At 37.4% G+C, this 13743-nt stretch overlaps 1 protein-coding gene across 2 annotated transcripts in view; it reads right to left on the bottom strand.

Annotated features, from left to right (window-relative positions):
* Positions 1–13743, bottom strand: part of GADL1 (glutamate decarboxylase like 1) — an 81834-nt gene that overhangs the window by 58919 nt on the left and 9172 nt on the right. For both annotated transcript variants that reach the window (XM_032703639.1, XM_032703647.1), the window contains exons 2-6: positions 11486–11655; positions 10551–10677; positions 8838–8928; positions 8047–8153; positions 6509–6624 (exon numbers count right to left, since the gene is read on the bottom strand). In XM_032703639.1, the coding sequence (XP_032559530.1) occupies positions 6509–6624; positions 8047–8153; positions 8838–8928; positions 10551–10677; positions 11486–11655 (611 nt within the window). The remainder of the gene's footprint in view (positions 1–6508; positions 6625–8046; positions 8154–8837; positions 8929–10550; positions 10678–11485; positions 11656–13743) is intronic.

Raw genomic sequence — 13743 nt, 5'->3', positions numbered from 1 at the left:
TTGTATTTAACAATAACATACACTGAAAAATGGGGAAAATAATGCAAAAAAAGATGTGTACCATGTTTAAAATGTGGCCTTAAAAAAACTAAGAAACTCTATTACATACAAATTTTTTTAAAGCTGGTTCTGCATTAGAATGAAAAGTAGAAATTTTGAAGTGTCATCAGGGAAGAACTATTAATTGTTTCAAAAGGTTTTGCTAGAACTGAGTCAAAAGTATCAATGACTGTAAGAGTTAGGAAAGGCATGAGAAGAAAGTTCAGAAGGCTATTGAACTCAAAAAACTAGAAGTAATGAATAGGTCTGAAAGTCAAAAAGCACCATTCTTTGGAATCTGGACCCTTAATTAAGATGTGTGTTTAGATGATACATCTACAGCCTCTACCACTTTATTCTTGTAACTTTTCTGCATGCTTTCTCTAATCCTCAGTTGTTGGCCACTGTCAGAGACAGGATACTATGCTAAACTGACCCTTGGCCTAATTCAGCAACTCTTGTTCACACCATCAAGGAGCTACCCAAAGCCTTCCCAAGACCTACCAAAGCCTTCAGATGTGGTACAATTGGGACTTACAAGGCTTTTAAAGTCCTCTCTCTCTGCAAAGGGATCTGAAAATCATGGTGTTGTGAAGCCATTATGAAAACAAGCAGACTTCAGACAAGACTCAGCACATCTTCAAAAATTAATGTGGATTTTACAAAAGGTTCCAGTCTGGACTAGTCTGCATTTTTCAGAAAATGAAGTTACTAATTCAGCAAAGAATTTTAGCTAGGTCTCATCACAGAGACATTTTTGAATGAGTACAGACACATGCAGTCCACTTCTCACCTAGTGTTGAATAATGGGCATCAGTCTACAAAGCCTGTGAAGTAAATGTAAGAGAGGATGTTCAAAATGAGTATTTATTTAATCCAAATGTGGTAAAATAACTTCAGTGAGAAGGATACTCAAGCCTACAGACCACTCCATACAACTTTTTTTCTGTTGAGCAAACATTCATGGACTATCTTACCATATTTCCAACATTCACCTCTATAAGGACCTGCTCTACTGTGAGTACTGTTATTCCAGCACAAGAACATTTTGTCTTATGCCAGAATAAGAGTACACTGATCTCTGCTTAATTCATCTTCATAATTAGCCTGGGAATTTAAGATACGGTAACCTTCTTAACCTGAAGATATTTAGAAGCTGAAACCACTCTGAGGAACCTGCAACATGCCAAATGCCTACCCACTCATAGCAGTGGGGTCAGTTTTGAGAGTGCACAGCCTCCCATAGCACTAGACAGTTCTTCTCAGAACAAAGATCATTCAACACTCGGATTATCACTGCCCTTCTCAGAAAAAAATAAAGTTGGCTCTTTTACATGTTATTACTGAAGAGTTAAAATAACGTGTGCTCCAGCAACCATGAAGATGTCTAGAATTGTTACTTCTCATACAGGAGGTGAAGCCAGGTGGTTAATTAATTCCATTTTCTTCCAGAGAGTTCACACAAATGCAGTTACTGCAGAACATAATTATGAAAAATGTACAACATTTTAATGTGTGGGTATGAATACATTAAGAGTAATAAAGCCTGTCATGCTTATTTTGATGAGATGGATGATCTCAAAGGGCTCTCTTTTTTTTTTTTGACAAAAACGTTTCCCCCACTATCACCCACTTTTTAAATAAAAGCATACAAAGACACTACCTGATATTAGAAAGTAGTCTTAAGAAAGCTTAATTTTGTAACATGACACATCCACAAAGCTTTTAAAACTCATTCATTTAGACTGTTACAAAAATAATAACATACATAGGTGGATAATTAGTCTTACATTACATCAAATTACATCAGTAATGGTAATAATGATTGTAAGTGGTTGTGTGTTGTTTAGTAGAAGTTTGGAGATGTTTTTGACTGATTTGTGAATCACTTAAAATACAAGTTATCTCCATCACTGATTTCTATCCATTACATTCAAATGAAAGGTATGAATCACCAAGAATAATCAGATTCCTCCAGATTAAGAAAGCAGTAGACCTGCAAATTCAGTATACTAGTAAGCAGACAATCACTAAATCATGTATTTTATTATAAAATATGGTGTGGGAGACTGGGAGAAAGAAAAAAGACTTGAGCACCTGAGAGATTATACTAAAAAGCAGAAGAAAAGAGAAGTACAAAGGGAATACCAAAATAAAAGGCTGTAAGATACATTATTTTTTTTCTCCAAAAGTATTTCTGCACCTCTTGGAAAATTTTGTCCTTCAGTAGGACAGAAAAGGAACAAGACTCATATTACCACATAGACTTGGAATATGCTTTCTTTGATGCAAAAAGTAGTCTTTCAGTTATACTGATTGAAAATGTAAGAATTTCTCCCCCCTGCCACCCCCACTATCACTAGAAGCCATTAGGCTAAATTGCAGTGCACCACTTTAAGAAAAAATATACCAGACAACAACAGTCACAACAATGTCAACTAATTCACTTGTTCATAGTTCCCTTAAAAAAAAATAATAAATAAAAAAAAAGGAGAAAGAAATATCCAGATAAAAGGTGAATTCAGGTAACTCTTCCCATGTCTATCGTAGTTTTGTTTGTTGAGAAAAATTATTAAATCTATAGCCATTTGCAGTAAGAAATTAACACCTTTGATCACAAAATCAAATTGGAAGAATGGATTTAAGATGTGCTGCTGTACTATTTACCTATATCTAGATGTAGCTTTTGTTTCCTAATAATGTTTGCAAAGACAAGGTACTTTCCATCCTGTGCTCATTAAAACAAAAGATAAATTTGTCTTTTCTTGATTTTGAAAAGTTTCCTAGAAACATGATTGCATAAAGCAATTACATTATTATGAGATTGTTTTATTACTCATTTTTGTCTGTTTTAATTTCAACAGGGGACAACATGATGAGTTAATGTTGTGTTCTCTCACTTTATTACTTTCATGATCAAGTTGCACTGGGGAGGAATTACGTTTCATTGCATTTAAGAAACTGCTCATATCAGCATGCAAATTTCAGTTGTTTACACATCCTCTTTTACCCTCAGTTACCTCAAATTTAGCAGATTTCTACCTTTCAGATCAATGCAATACATACTTGTGTCAGAATAAAGCTCAGATGGGACTCAAATAGCAAAAAGTGAGAAAAAGGTGGACTGATATCTATAACTACAACTGTATTCAGCTCCTACAGAGCCACAAATCATGCCACAAGAAAGTGGGATATAACAATTACTCTTCTATGGCTACTGTCTCAAGAGGAATCACACTGTAATGGTCCAGCAAAAGAACTACCGAGTGGCAGCACAGGCAGCATTCACTGCGTATCACCACCATTTTACTTGCAGGAACAAGGAGCCTTTTTATTCTTGAAGGCCAAACAGAGCATATGAGGACCTTGGGTGGGCCATGCATTAAACATACATCTTCAGGTTATCCAAGAACATACAAAAAATTTATAGCCCCAGATCACATAAAACTGAGTCATTGACAAATCTGTGCCTTCCTCTGTTCTGCAGCAGGGCAACTCTTTCAATCCACCCAGTGCCAAACTGAAACTTTGGGACTTGGCAACTCCAGGCAAAAATCATTTCATTTGAACACAGCATTGCAGCCAAGCCCTAAAATGAAAAGAGGGCCTTGAGCAGCTATGTGTTTTGATTCCTTATCAATACTCAGTTCATTATAGCCTCAAGGCTTCCTCATGCTAGTGCTGTTGCCTGATTCATGACTAAGATGAACACAGGTTGTTAACTTCTCCAGGATTTGTTTTTTAAACAATTTGCTTCTCCAAGTACCTCTTGAGTTAAAAAAAAAAAAACCACCCACAAAACAACAACAACAACAAAAAAACCGACAACAACAAAAAAAAAAAACCACACACACAACACAACAAAAACAAATGACGTTTGGATGAGGGAATTGAGTGTACCCTCCTTAAGTTCACAGATGGCATTAAGTTAGCTGGGAGGTTGATCTACTGGAGGATAGGAAAGCTCTGCAGAGGGATCTGGACAGGCTGGATCAATGGGCCAAGGCCAAGGGTATGAGATTCTACAAGTCCAAGTGCCAGGTCCTGCACTTGGGTCACAACAACAGTATGCAGTGCTACAGGCTTGGGGACGAATGACTGGAAAGCTGCCCAGTGGAAAAAGACCTGGGGATGCTGGTCGACAGCCAGATGAACACGAGCCAGCAGTGTGCCCAGATAGCAAGAAGGCCAATGGTATCTTGGCTTGTATCAGAAATAGTGTGGCCAGCAGGAAGAGGGCACTGACTGTCCCCCTGTACTCGACACTGGTGAGGCCACATCTTGAATCCTGTGTCCTGGTCCCCTCGTTACAAGAAAGTCAATGAGGTGCTGGATCATGTCCAGGGAAGAACAGAGAAACTGGTGAAGGGTCTGGAGAATAAGTCTAATGAGGAATGGCTGAGGGAGCTGGCATTGTTTAGCCTGGAAAAAAAGAGGCCCAAAAGAGACCATATTGCTCTCTGCAACTACTTGAAAAGAGGTTGTAGCGAGGTGGGAATTTGCCTCTTCTCCCAGGCAGCCAGTGACAGGACAAGAGGACATAGCCCCAAGCTGTGCCAGGAGAGGTTCAAGTTGGACATCAGGGAGAATTTCTTCAATGAAAGGGTTGTTAAGCATTGGAACAGTCTGCCCAGGGAGGTGGTAGAGTCACCTGGAAGTGTTCAAGAAACAACTGGATGTGGCATTTAGTGCCATGGTCTAGTAGACATAGGGGTAATCGGTCAAAGGTTAGACTTGATGATCTTAGAGGTCTTTTCCAACTAAAATGATTCCGTGATTCAAAGGCATAAAGTGCTAAATAACAAAAAACTAAAAATAAAAACAATAATACTGTATGACACAAACAGTTATGTATTTATCTACAGTGTGGACCATTCATTACATATATTCTCAATATGACATATTTGAAAAGTTCCCAAAAGGCCATGTACCTTGAACTCAGTACAGGTGGATCCAAAATAAGTATATATGAATATGCCCACCTCTTCCCTCATAACCATGAGTAAACACTAGAGATCTTAGAAAATAGTCATACTATTTAACTACTGAAAGCATCAGTTTTACAGCAAGTGATTACTGAGTACTGAAGACAACATGGTTTTGTGAATCAAGCAAAGTATTAGAGATCAAAATCATGGCCTTACAAATAATTTACCAATTTACTTTGGCTCATCACCTCTAAGTTTTATGCTATTGGTCTTTCTGTTGAAGCGCAGGCATCAAAATAAATTTACTCCAGGGGCCAATTAAAATTTGACATGAAATTAAATGTTTGCTTATTTTAGAGTACAAGAATATACATTTTATTTAAACCTTGTAATGAAATAAAATGTTACTTCATAATAAAAAATTTATGTGCTTCACTTCAAAAGCAGTAATGGAACTTGCTTCAACCTCAGTTTTACCTCCTTAATTATTTTGAAGATGTGACATTGCAGATTAAGTATGAACTGGCAAGTCATTTCATATACACACTTTTCTGAAAAAAACAAAACAAAACAAACCTAAATATATTTTGCTTGGGGAAAAAGCCCAAAACAAACCACCTGTATTTAGGACATTAGGACTCAGTTCCAAAATATATGTGCTGTCTTGGACAAGCACACAAGGCCTTCATCCCTCAGGCTTCTCCAAAATAAACCTCTTGTCTATTTACACTGCAAACTGTTTGCAGCATAAACTTCTGAGCTAAAATTATTCCTGTAAGTAGCTGTTTTCTAATACAACAAGGTTCTCACTTCCACTGGAGCCTTTATATAGTGGAGTTAGAATTAATAACAACTCTGTGCTAATCAAATGATAAACTCTTAAAACTGAAGGGACAGGGAAGAGAAAAAAGCCGCAAAAATTACCTTTAGAATAAATGTATGAATGTAACTCAATTTCCCACAGGCATTTTGGACAGATATTATTCAAAAACCTTAAAACTAGCCACATATTTTCAATTATTTAAAGAACTGCCTAAAGGTTCAGCTTTTTTTTAAGAGGCATATGGTAGGTTTGGTTCTGTTCCACAACCATCTATATTCAGACACAAGGCAGAGTGGGAGCTGCAGAGAGCCACCTCACAGGTCCACAAGTGCTCAGTTTAGTACAAATTAAACATGCAGAAAAAAACCTTTGACATCCAAAACTTACCTACGGTTCCTGCTAGACTTTATGTTGTGGGAAATCAAATGTGCAGACCTCCACAACACACCACAAGCATTCTGCTTCAGGTTTGCCTCATGTACAACCTATTCTTATATCAGCAATTTTCAAAGCAGGAACATCTGTGTTTGTTTTCTGAAAGCAAGGAAGCTTTGGTAGGGAAATTTACTATCAGACTTCTCCACCTAGTTCCAATATTTCGCATCATACACTGATGGAAAAATTGTTGTACCAGTGCTCCATCAGATACGCAAATGATATAATTTTGCAGATGTGGAAAAATAAAGTTCAAAAAACTTTTTTCAGTTTTGTTTTTTACCTCTTCTGAAGTGAACATGACTAGTCTTGGCAGACCTGAAAGCCCTTTTTCCTTTATCTCAGGACAAAACTTGTATCTTGCTAAGTTCATAGCATACATATTAGAAACAGAGCCACCTGCAGAAAGAGAAATACAAATATCATGTTAGTCACAGCACTAGCACCTGTCCTGAGCCTAAGTACTTGACCTATTAGGGAAAAAATAAACCATACAGTTAGCCTAGTTATGCATCCATCACAATTTATTTCCTCTTCCCCTGGGCTACAGACATAAAATGAACTCTGGGCTCTGCAGCAGACATGGAAACAAAGCATATTTGAATGCTTTTTGGGGATATTTCCCGAGAAGTAAGAGCTCTGTTCAAGCAGTCCTTCCCAACACAGAACACCCTGCCACAGCTCCTTCCCATCTATACTGAAGCAACGTGAGTTTAGGTGTCTGCACAGAGCTCACCTGTGGCTGCACTATACAGAGCCCAGAGATCTCTTGGGCAATCAGGCCTCAGAGTACTATGGGGAGAAAAAACTCATTAGAATAAACAACAAACAGGGTGAGTGGGAACAGGAAGATCTGCAAGGTAAGATCTGGATGGGTTTCGATATTCAGTTAGAATAAAAAAATAATAATAAAAACCCTTACATTATTAGCACAAAAAGTACAGTTAATTTATCTTTTGACAGTATCCCACTGTTTTAAGCAAGAAATTCTGCTGTTAAAGGAAGGCTTCTACTAAAAATATACATCAAATTTGATGTGAAAAAAATCCATAGCACTAACGTATTAAAAAAATCTAGGGGATTTTAGTTTATTTATTTTTCTACTACTCATGTGTAGGTTGGAATTACTAACTTTGGTTTGGTTTTGGAGGGGGAGTTTAAATTCATTTACTCATTTTATTCCTCTCCTTCCCCCCAAAATAGATATAAAAGCTTCATATATAGCCTAACAATTTTTTTATCTGAATAATCTGTGAAATATCACCATTATGCTTTATTGATTCAATACAGTGGGCTGGAACACTGCCTTATAGGACATTTGAAAACCATGGATTATCAAGCAATTTAAGAAATATCTGTTTAGCTTTCCCATTACATTTAATAAAATTTCAAAAACTCAAAGGACTTAAGCTCATGTAAACTCTTGCTCCCACAATTCATAGGCAGGATACACACTTCTATGCCCTCAGGCACCATCAGTTGATCTAGCATGTAAATCAGCTCCCTGTCCATCAACTAAGTTAACTCATTCCAACAAGGCTTTTAGTGTTGTTGTTGTTAAGGTCAAGAAGGACATCAGTTATGAACAATTAATTTCCATATAATTATATTTAATGTAGAACTGGTTTCATTCATTTACTGATCAGAATAACCAAATTATTACTAGAAACACATAAGATAAGCCTACATTAAATAGCTCTGTGTGTGTATCACTAGACTTGTGCATGCATTTTCAAATATTTTACATTACTCCAATGTTCATAGAATTAATGGTATTGGGTGATTTACAGCGACTCATTTTGAGGTCTGAACTGTTCTTACCTGGATTAAATATGCCATCACCTTCTTCCCAGCCTATGAACTCAATCATTTTCTTGATGACTGCTTCTTCCACCAAAAGAAACACAGGGGATACTTCATATGTATATCTGAACAAAAACAAAAGCATCAAAATTGGTATTAAAACCACAGAATTGGTATTAAAAACACAGAAATTGGTATTAAAAACACAGAACTCATGCCAAAGAGTCTTGCTAAAACTTCTTGCACCTCTTTTTAATCTATCAGTAGCTGACCACCATCAGCAGTACTCTAAAGTATAAACATTATGCATCTGACCCAGTAGAGCAATTGCTTAGTTCCTGGCAGCATCACATTGACACTTCCACTCTCAAAGTAATACATCAGAGATTGCTTTTAATGTAGGTCACATGCTTAAATTTCAGCTTTACATTTGCAAGTAAACAGTAGACAGATAACCATTTGCACTCAACTCTGTGCAGAATGCCTCAAAGGATATGAACAACTAAGTCTGATTAATTCATTTCTATGTACTAAGATAAAAATCTACATTTAAAAGCATTAAAAAAAAAAAATTCTCTCCTCTGAAACCCCACCTCACAAACAATGAAAAAAGGCCTCATCAGATTAGTCAACCTTCTGGTGAGCTATTCATCCAGTCTGAATCAGACCCTTTTCTCTCCCAAATTCTTGCACAATTCCTACCTCTCCTATAATACTGAAAACAGAAATCAGAAGCAAGGATGCAAAAACAGCTGTTGTTCCGAAAATCATGCTAATTCATCATCAAGAGGACAAAGAACCACACTTACACACTTGGGTTCAGTGCTTCTGTAATAAAACGAGCCACTAACGAGTAATAATCTATTCCAGCGTAGAGCTGATTAAAAAATCTTGGATGACCTGAAAATACAGATCAAAAGCAAGTGACAGGATACACAAGAAAAAAGAATACATCACAGTCCCTCTGAGCTGAATGACAATCACTGCAAACCACAATTCACCCCATTCTCTCAGTATTCTCTGGATTCACTGTCCTTTTCTTAGGTTAGACAATCCTTTGAAAGTAAACTTAATAAGCACTTTCAAACCTCAGAAGAAGTCTTGAGAGGTGCAAGTGGTGCCCAGAATGAATGCAAGTTGTTCACTAGTTTTAAAAATCAAAAAAAAAAAAGAAAAGGGATTGACAACTCAGCAGCTTTAAACAGTGTTTTTGAGAGGCCACAATGGATGTTCAGCCAAATTTTGCTAAGCAGTACAATATAGGAACTTGCTGATTCCAGGCAGCTATGCCTGTGCTCCCACCAAAGTCTTTATACAGGGAGAGAGAAGGAAAATAACAGCTTGGAAAAATTTGCTGCACACTTAAAATGAGAAGTTAAGAGAATTTGTTTACCTCCCTTGAAATGCTGAGATATAACTAATTATGACAAAATTTTATACTATTACTGACTATAGAAACAATAAATGTCTCTACTTATATTAAAGACTATTTGCACAACGTACTTTTATATCAACATCCTTTCTAAGGTAACATAGTGAGACAAATTATAATCCAAAGGCAATTTAAGGAAGTGAGATAAACAGAACATTTTCCAGTATCTCAGTAATTATATCTGCATATTATTAATGCATTCCTCCTGCAGATCAGTAGTGCTACTCTTCTACGGTTTTCAAAGGCAAGAGTTCATTCTCAAAATTATTTTACCCTTTTACTTTGTAGCAACAGTGACTGCAGCAGGGACTGTGACCTCAAAATGCACAACGAACTGTATCAAACGTCCTTCTCACTTTCCAAAACACAGTTTAAGCCATACCACACATGAAATCCTGAGCTACTGATTCACAGCAGTATTTCCTAAACATATGTTGTTCATTCCTTTTTGCTAGGATTGAATTATCCTACACATGCTGCAGAAAGGTTAGAGAGAGAACTGAGAGAGAACTAAAGGTTCTGTAGAGAACTAATCCTGCAGAGATGTGGCATACTGTCTCTGAAACACTGCAGTCTCCCTTCTCACAGGGTCTGGATCAGGAATTACTGCCTATCAGCAAATTAACACCCTACAAGACTACTGCTCAAAAAGAACAATAATAAATGGGGGGTAATCATCACTAAGAACATACGAGGGCAGTGATGGTGACTCCAAATCTCATCACTCAGACAGTAGGAAATGACATACAAAGGCCCTTCTCCTTCCTGTTTTGCTAGACTGTTATATCATACTTGTCTTGGTGACTTTCATAAAACTTTAAAATGACAGAATCTACCATTAATGCCAATGACATTACATTAATTAGTTTTTTATTAGCTTGCCAGTATTACACATTTTAGTCAAACCTATGGTGACCAGCATTCAGTCAAACAACACAAACATGACCAAGTGTTTGCATACTTGTATAGGCAAGCAGAAAACAAACATTCACAACCTCGGTTCCCTGAAAGGTGAACAGAGGTTTGTAAACATTATCCTGTCTTCCTAAGTTAGCATACAAAATAACTCCATTAGAAATCACATTCCTACTGGTTTTGACGCTGTATCGTATAACATCCTGGCAGAGTTGCAGGAGTTTCTGGTGACATTCTCCAGTGTCTCTCATTTCCAGGTCAAGAATCTGTTTAAGAGTTTCAGGGGCTTGCCATTCACAGACCTAGTGACAGGGAGGGGGCAGACACCATCAGTGAACAGGTTTGTCAGGAGGAAGAGGTTATAAAGGTACAAGGTAAGAACCACATTCAGCACTGCTTTCACAAAACTTCCCTTTGCAGGGTAATATATATTATATATCGTAAACTGGTCTCATGGGATGTTGGTTTTATTGCGTCTCAGGCATTGCTCAACCATAAAAATGAGAGTGGAGAATGCTAGAAGGCAGAACAGAAAGAGGCCTGCAGCTCAAGTTCTATTCTTTAGCTAAGGATTTGTAATCACAGCATTTTCAGATGTTGTTCTGCCAAAGGGTGGGAGCAACCAGTACATGCCCAAAGGCAAGCACAAGTTTATTTGCAGGTCCTCTTCCCATACAGCCCCTTAAGCAGGGGTTCTACAAAACCCAGAGCAATCTCATAATGTTGCCCTTTCACAGCGGTACCAAATCCACTGTTCCTCCTCCTCCAACACCATTGCCCCTGAGGAGCAAACAAATAACTCACCCCCACTTCAAACAAGAAAAACACTACAGCCATTTGTGATCACATAGAAGATGACCACTGTACTCTCAGATAAAAAAAACCCACCCTCATTACTTTCTGGCAGATATTTATGGTAACTATATTATTGAAAGCTTTTATAATATATTCTTTTTTTCATTTCTAAGGCTGTCTTTTTATTTTAGAGCCAGGCATAGACTAGAGGCAAAGAGGCTACTGAAAGTGCAATAAAATACAGCTTATATAAAAAAAATGATTTATTGTTCATTATCTCCATTACAAATTCCTAACAAGACTTTATTGCTTTACCTTTTCTGTTACATCATCAGCTTTCTGGATAACTTCTTCCATTATAATCTTACACGCCTCTTCCACAAACTTCTCTCCTGCTTTTGAGTCCATTATTGGACCATTTAGGATGACCCCATCCACCAAAACAGCATTCTTCTTCTGGAGCATCTCCTGTTTGCAAACACCAACTGTAAGGTGAAAAACTCATCATTAGAGCAAGGCCTGGATAACTAAATAATAAACAACAAAAAAAATTCTTTCATTGCTGAAGATTTAGTAAACTTAAATAAAAACTCACATGGACTTTTACAAAATCCTATATTTTAGTGGAAGAATCTTTGCAGACAAAAGAAAAAAATTATGTGTTACTTCAAAACTAGACCATTATTCTGTAGGTAATAATAACCTAGTGTATTTTATCTACTGCTTTCTGTAGCATGCAAGAAACCTTCCAAACACAGAGGAAAATACAGTTCTGGCTGAGAATATGTTACAGCTGGATAAACAGAAATACAGTGAAAGGCAATGGGCATTTTTCCCTCCACATGCCATCCCTTCTGCTCCCCTTTTTCCACTAAATAATTTCCAGCTTCATTTCCTGTATCTTTGTGCTACTCCTTCTCACCAGCCAGTTCTCTTGCTCTGAGTCTTCTGCATTCTTTGCAAAGTGCTTCACTGACCCACACTCCATGAAAATAAAAGCTTTTGAGACTGCTGTCAATATCACATACCTGTCCGTACTCCTTTCTGCCCTTATCCTATTAAGAGCCCTCAGTCACTAATTACAGTAATCTACTAGGCAGATTATCTTGTTCATTCACTTCTCCAATGATGATCTCTTTCCTTTCCCTCCCCTCCCCTTTACCCACAAGACGTACTCTCCAGATGTGTTTCATATGCGCATTGCTACTTCCTCCTTTACATTACTTCTGAAAGCACATCCAAGATGCTTATAAGACACTGGCCAATAGTGACAACTACGTATCTATTTCATGTATTGATTTCATATGGCAAGATCAGGACTCCAGTTTTCATCAACGTGAGGATGAAGATGAAAGTGAGACATTTAGAGATATCAAGGGAACAGACATTTGAAACAGTATAGCGCTGAAAGGAGAAGCGGTAACTACCACAGCCAAATTATCTGGGTTACAGACAGTATCTGTTCACTTAGAATAGCTAGTATCTGTTGCCTTAGAATAGCTAAGATCTATAAAGCCAGGCAGCACTACCATGAAAAGTTGTCTTCATCTACAGTGAGGATGGTGGAAGGCTGTGATGTACAGAGAAAGCTCCGTGCCCAAAACAACTTTATCTTCTGCTTTACTTTTTGCTCCAGTTAGAAACTACAGAAGACAGATGCCTTTTTCACAGGTCTAAATAAACAATCATCTTTCCAGAAGACTGCTAGATACTGCAGTCTGACACATTCATCATTTTTATCACAATTACAGCTCCTCATGCACAGAAGGATATAGAAGAACAACAGTGCTACTCAGAAAAGTTCATCATTTCAAGATCCACTGATTGAAAGAAACTCTGTCAATCCCATGACTTTTTGCTTTCTGAGAACTCAGAAAAGCTATTCAGTTCACTTTGACTTATCAGGAGAGATATGACAAACAAGACAAAACCCTAACATGAGATGAGACCTCAGGCTTCCCACAATGCTGCCAAGAAAAATGAGACACACGCAGACGCATTTCTGAAATTACTTCTAGTTTTAATCCAAATGGGCAATATACTAAATTTTGCTGAACAGAGTAGCCTTCAGCACATTGTTACAGGATAGACATAAATGTTCTTATGGGACAGATAGTGAAGAAGCAGGTAAACAGTATTAAATCTTTAACAGGCAAAGAGGGAAAATCACAGACATCAAAAATGTCAATTCTCATCATGCTTTCCAGAACACCACAGCAGAGGCACTGTAAAGAAACTGCAGCTTTGAAAAAGTCTTAGAGGTTTCTCTCTGAAAACGCAAGCTAGTAAGTCAACTTTGCAAAACTTGAAACACCTAGTATTACCAAGGAATTTGAAGGCATGAGGTCTTTGGGCAGACAGAGCAGAGACCATTTGTGAATTGAGAGTTAGTTATTTGATGCATAAATAGCTACCTAAGCGCTATCCAGGTTTAACATAAACACTAGAAAAAATTTCAGCCTTAACATCACCTGGAGATGCTATCATCTCTATTTATGCCAAAGGTGTTTTGTTGCTATGAAACAACAACAAAAAAAATAAGACAGGATGTAAAAAAAAATATACAGGAGACG

This window comes from Chiroxiphia lanceolata, chromosome 1, assembly GCF_009829145.1.
Source record: "Chiroxiphia lanceolata isolate bChiLan1 chromosome 1, bChiLan1.pri, whole genome shotgun sequence".
Classification (NCBI taxonomy): domain Eukaryota; kingdom Metazoa; phylum Chordata; class Aves; order Passeriformes; family Pipridae; genus Chiroxiphia; species Chiroxiphia lanceolata.
The sequence above is the reverse complement of the archived record's forward strand: the minus strand, read 5'-3'. Positions and strand labels throughout refer to the sequence as shown.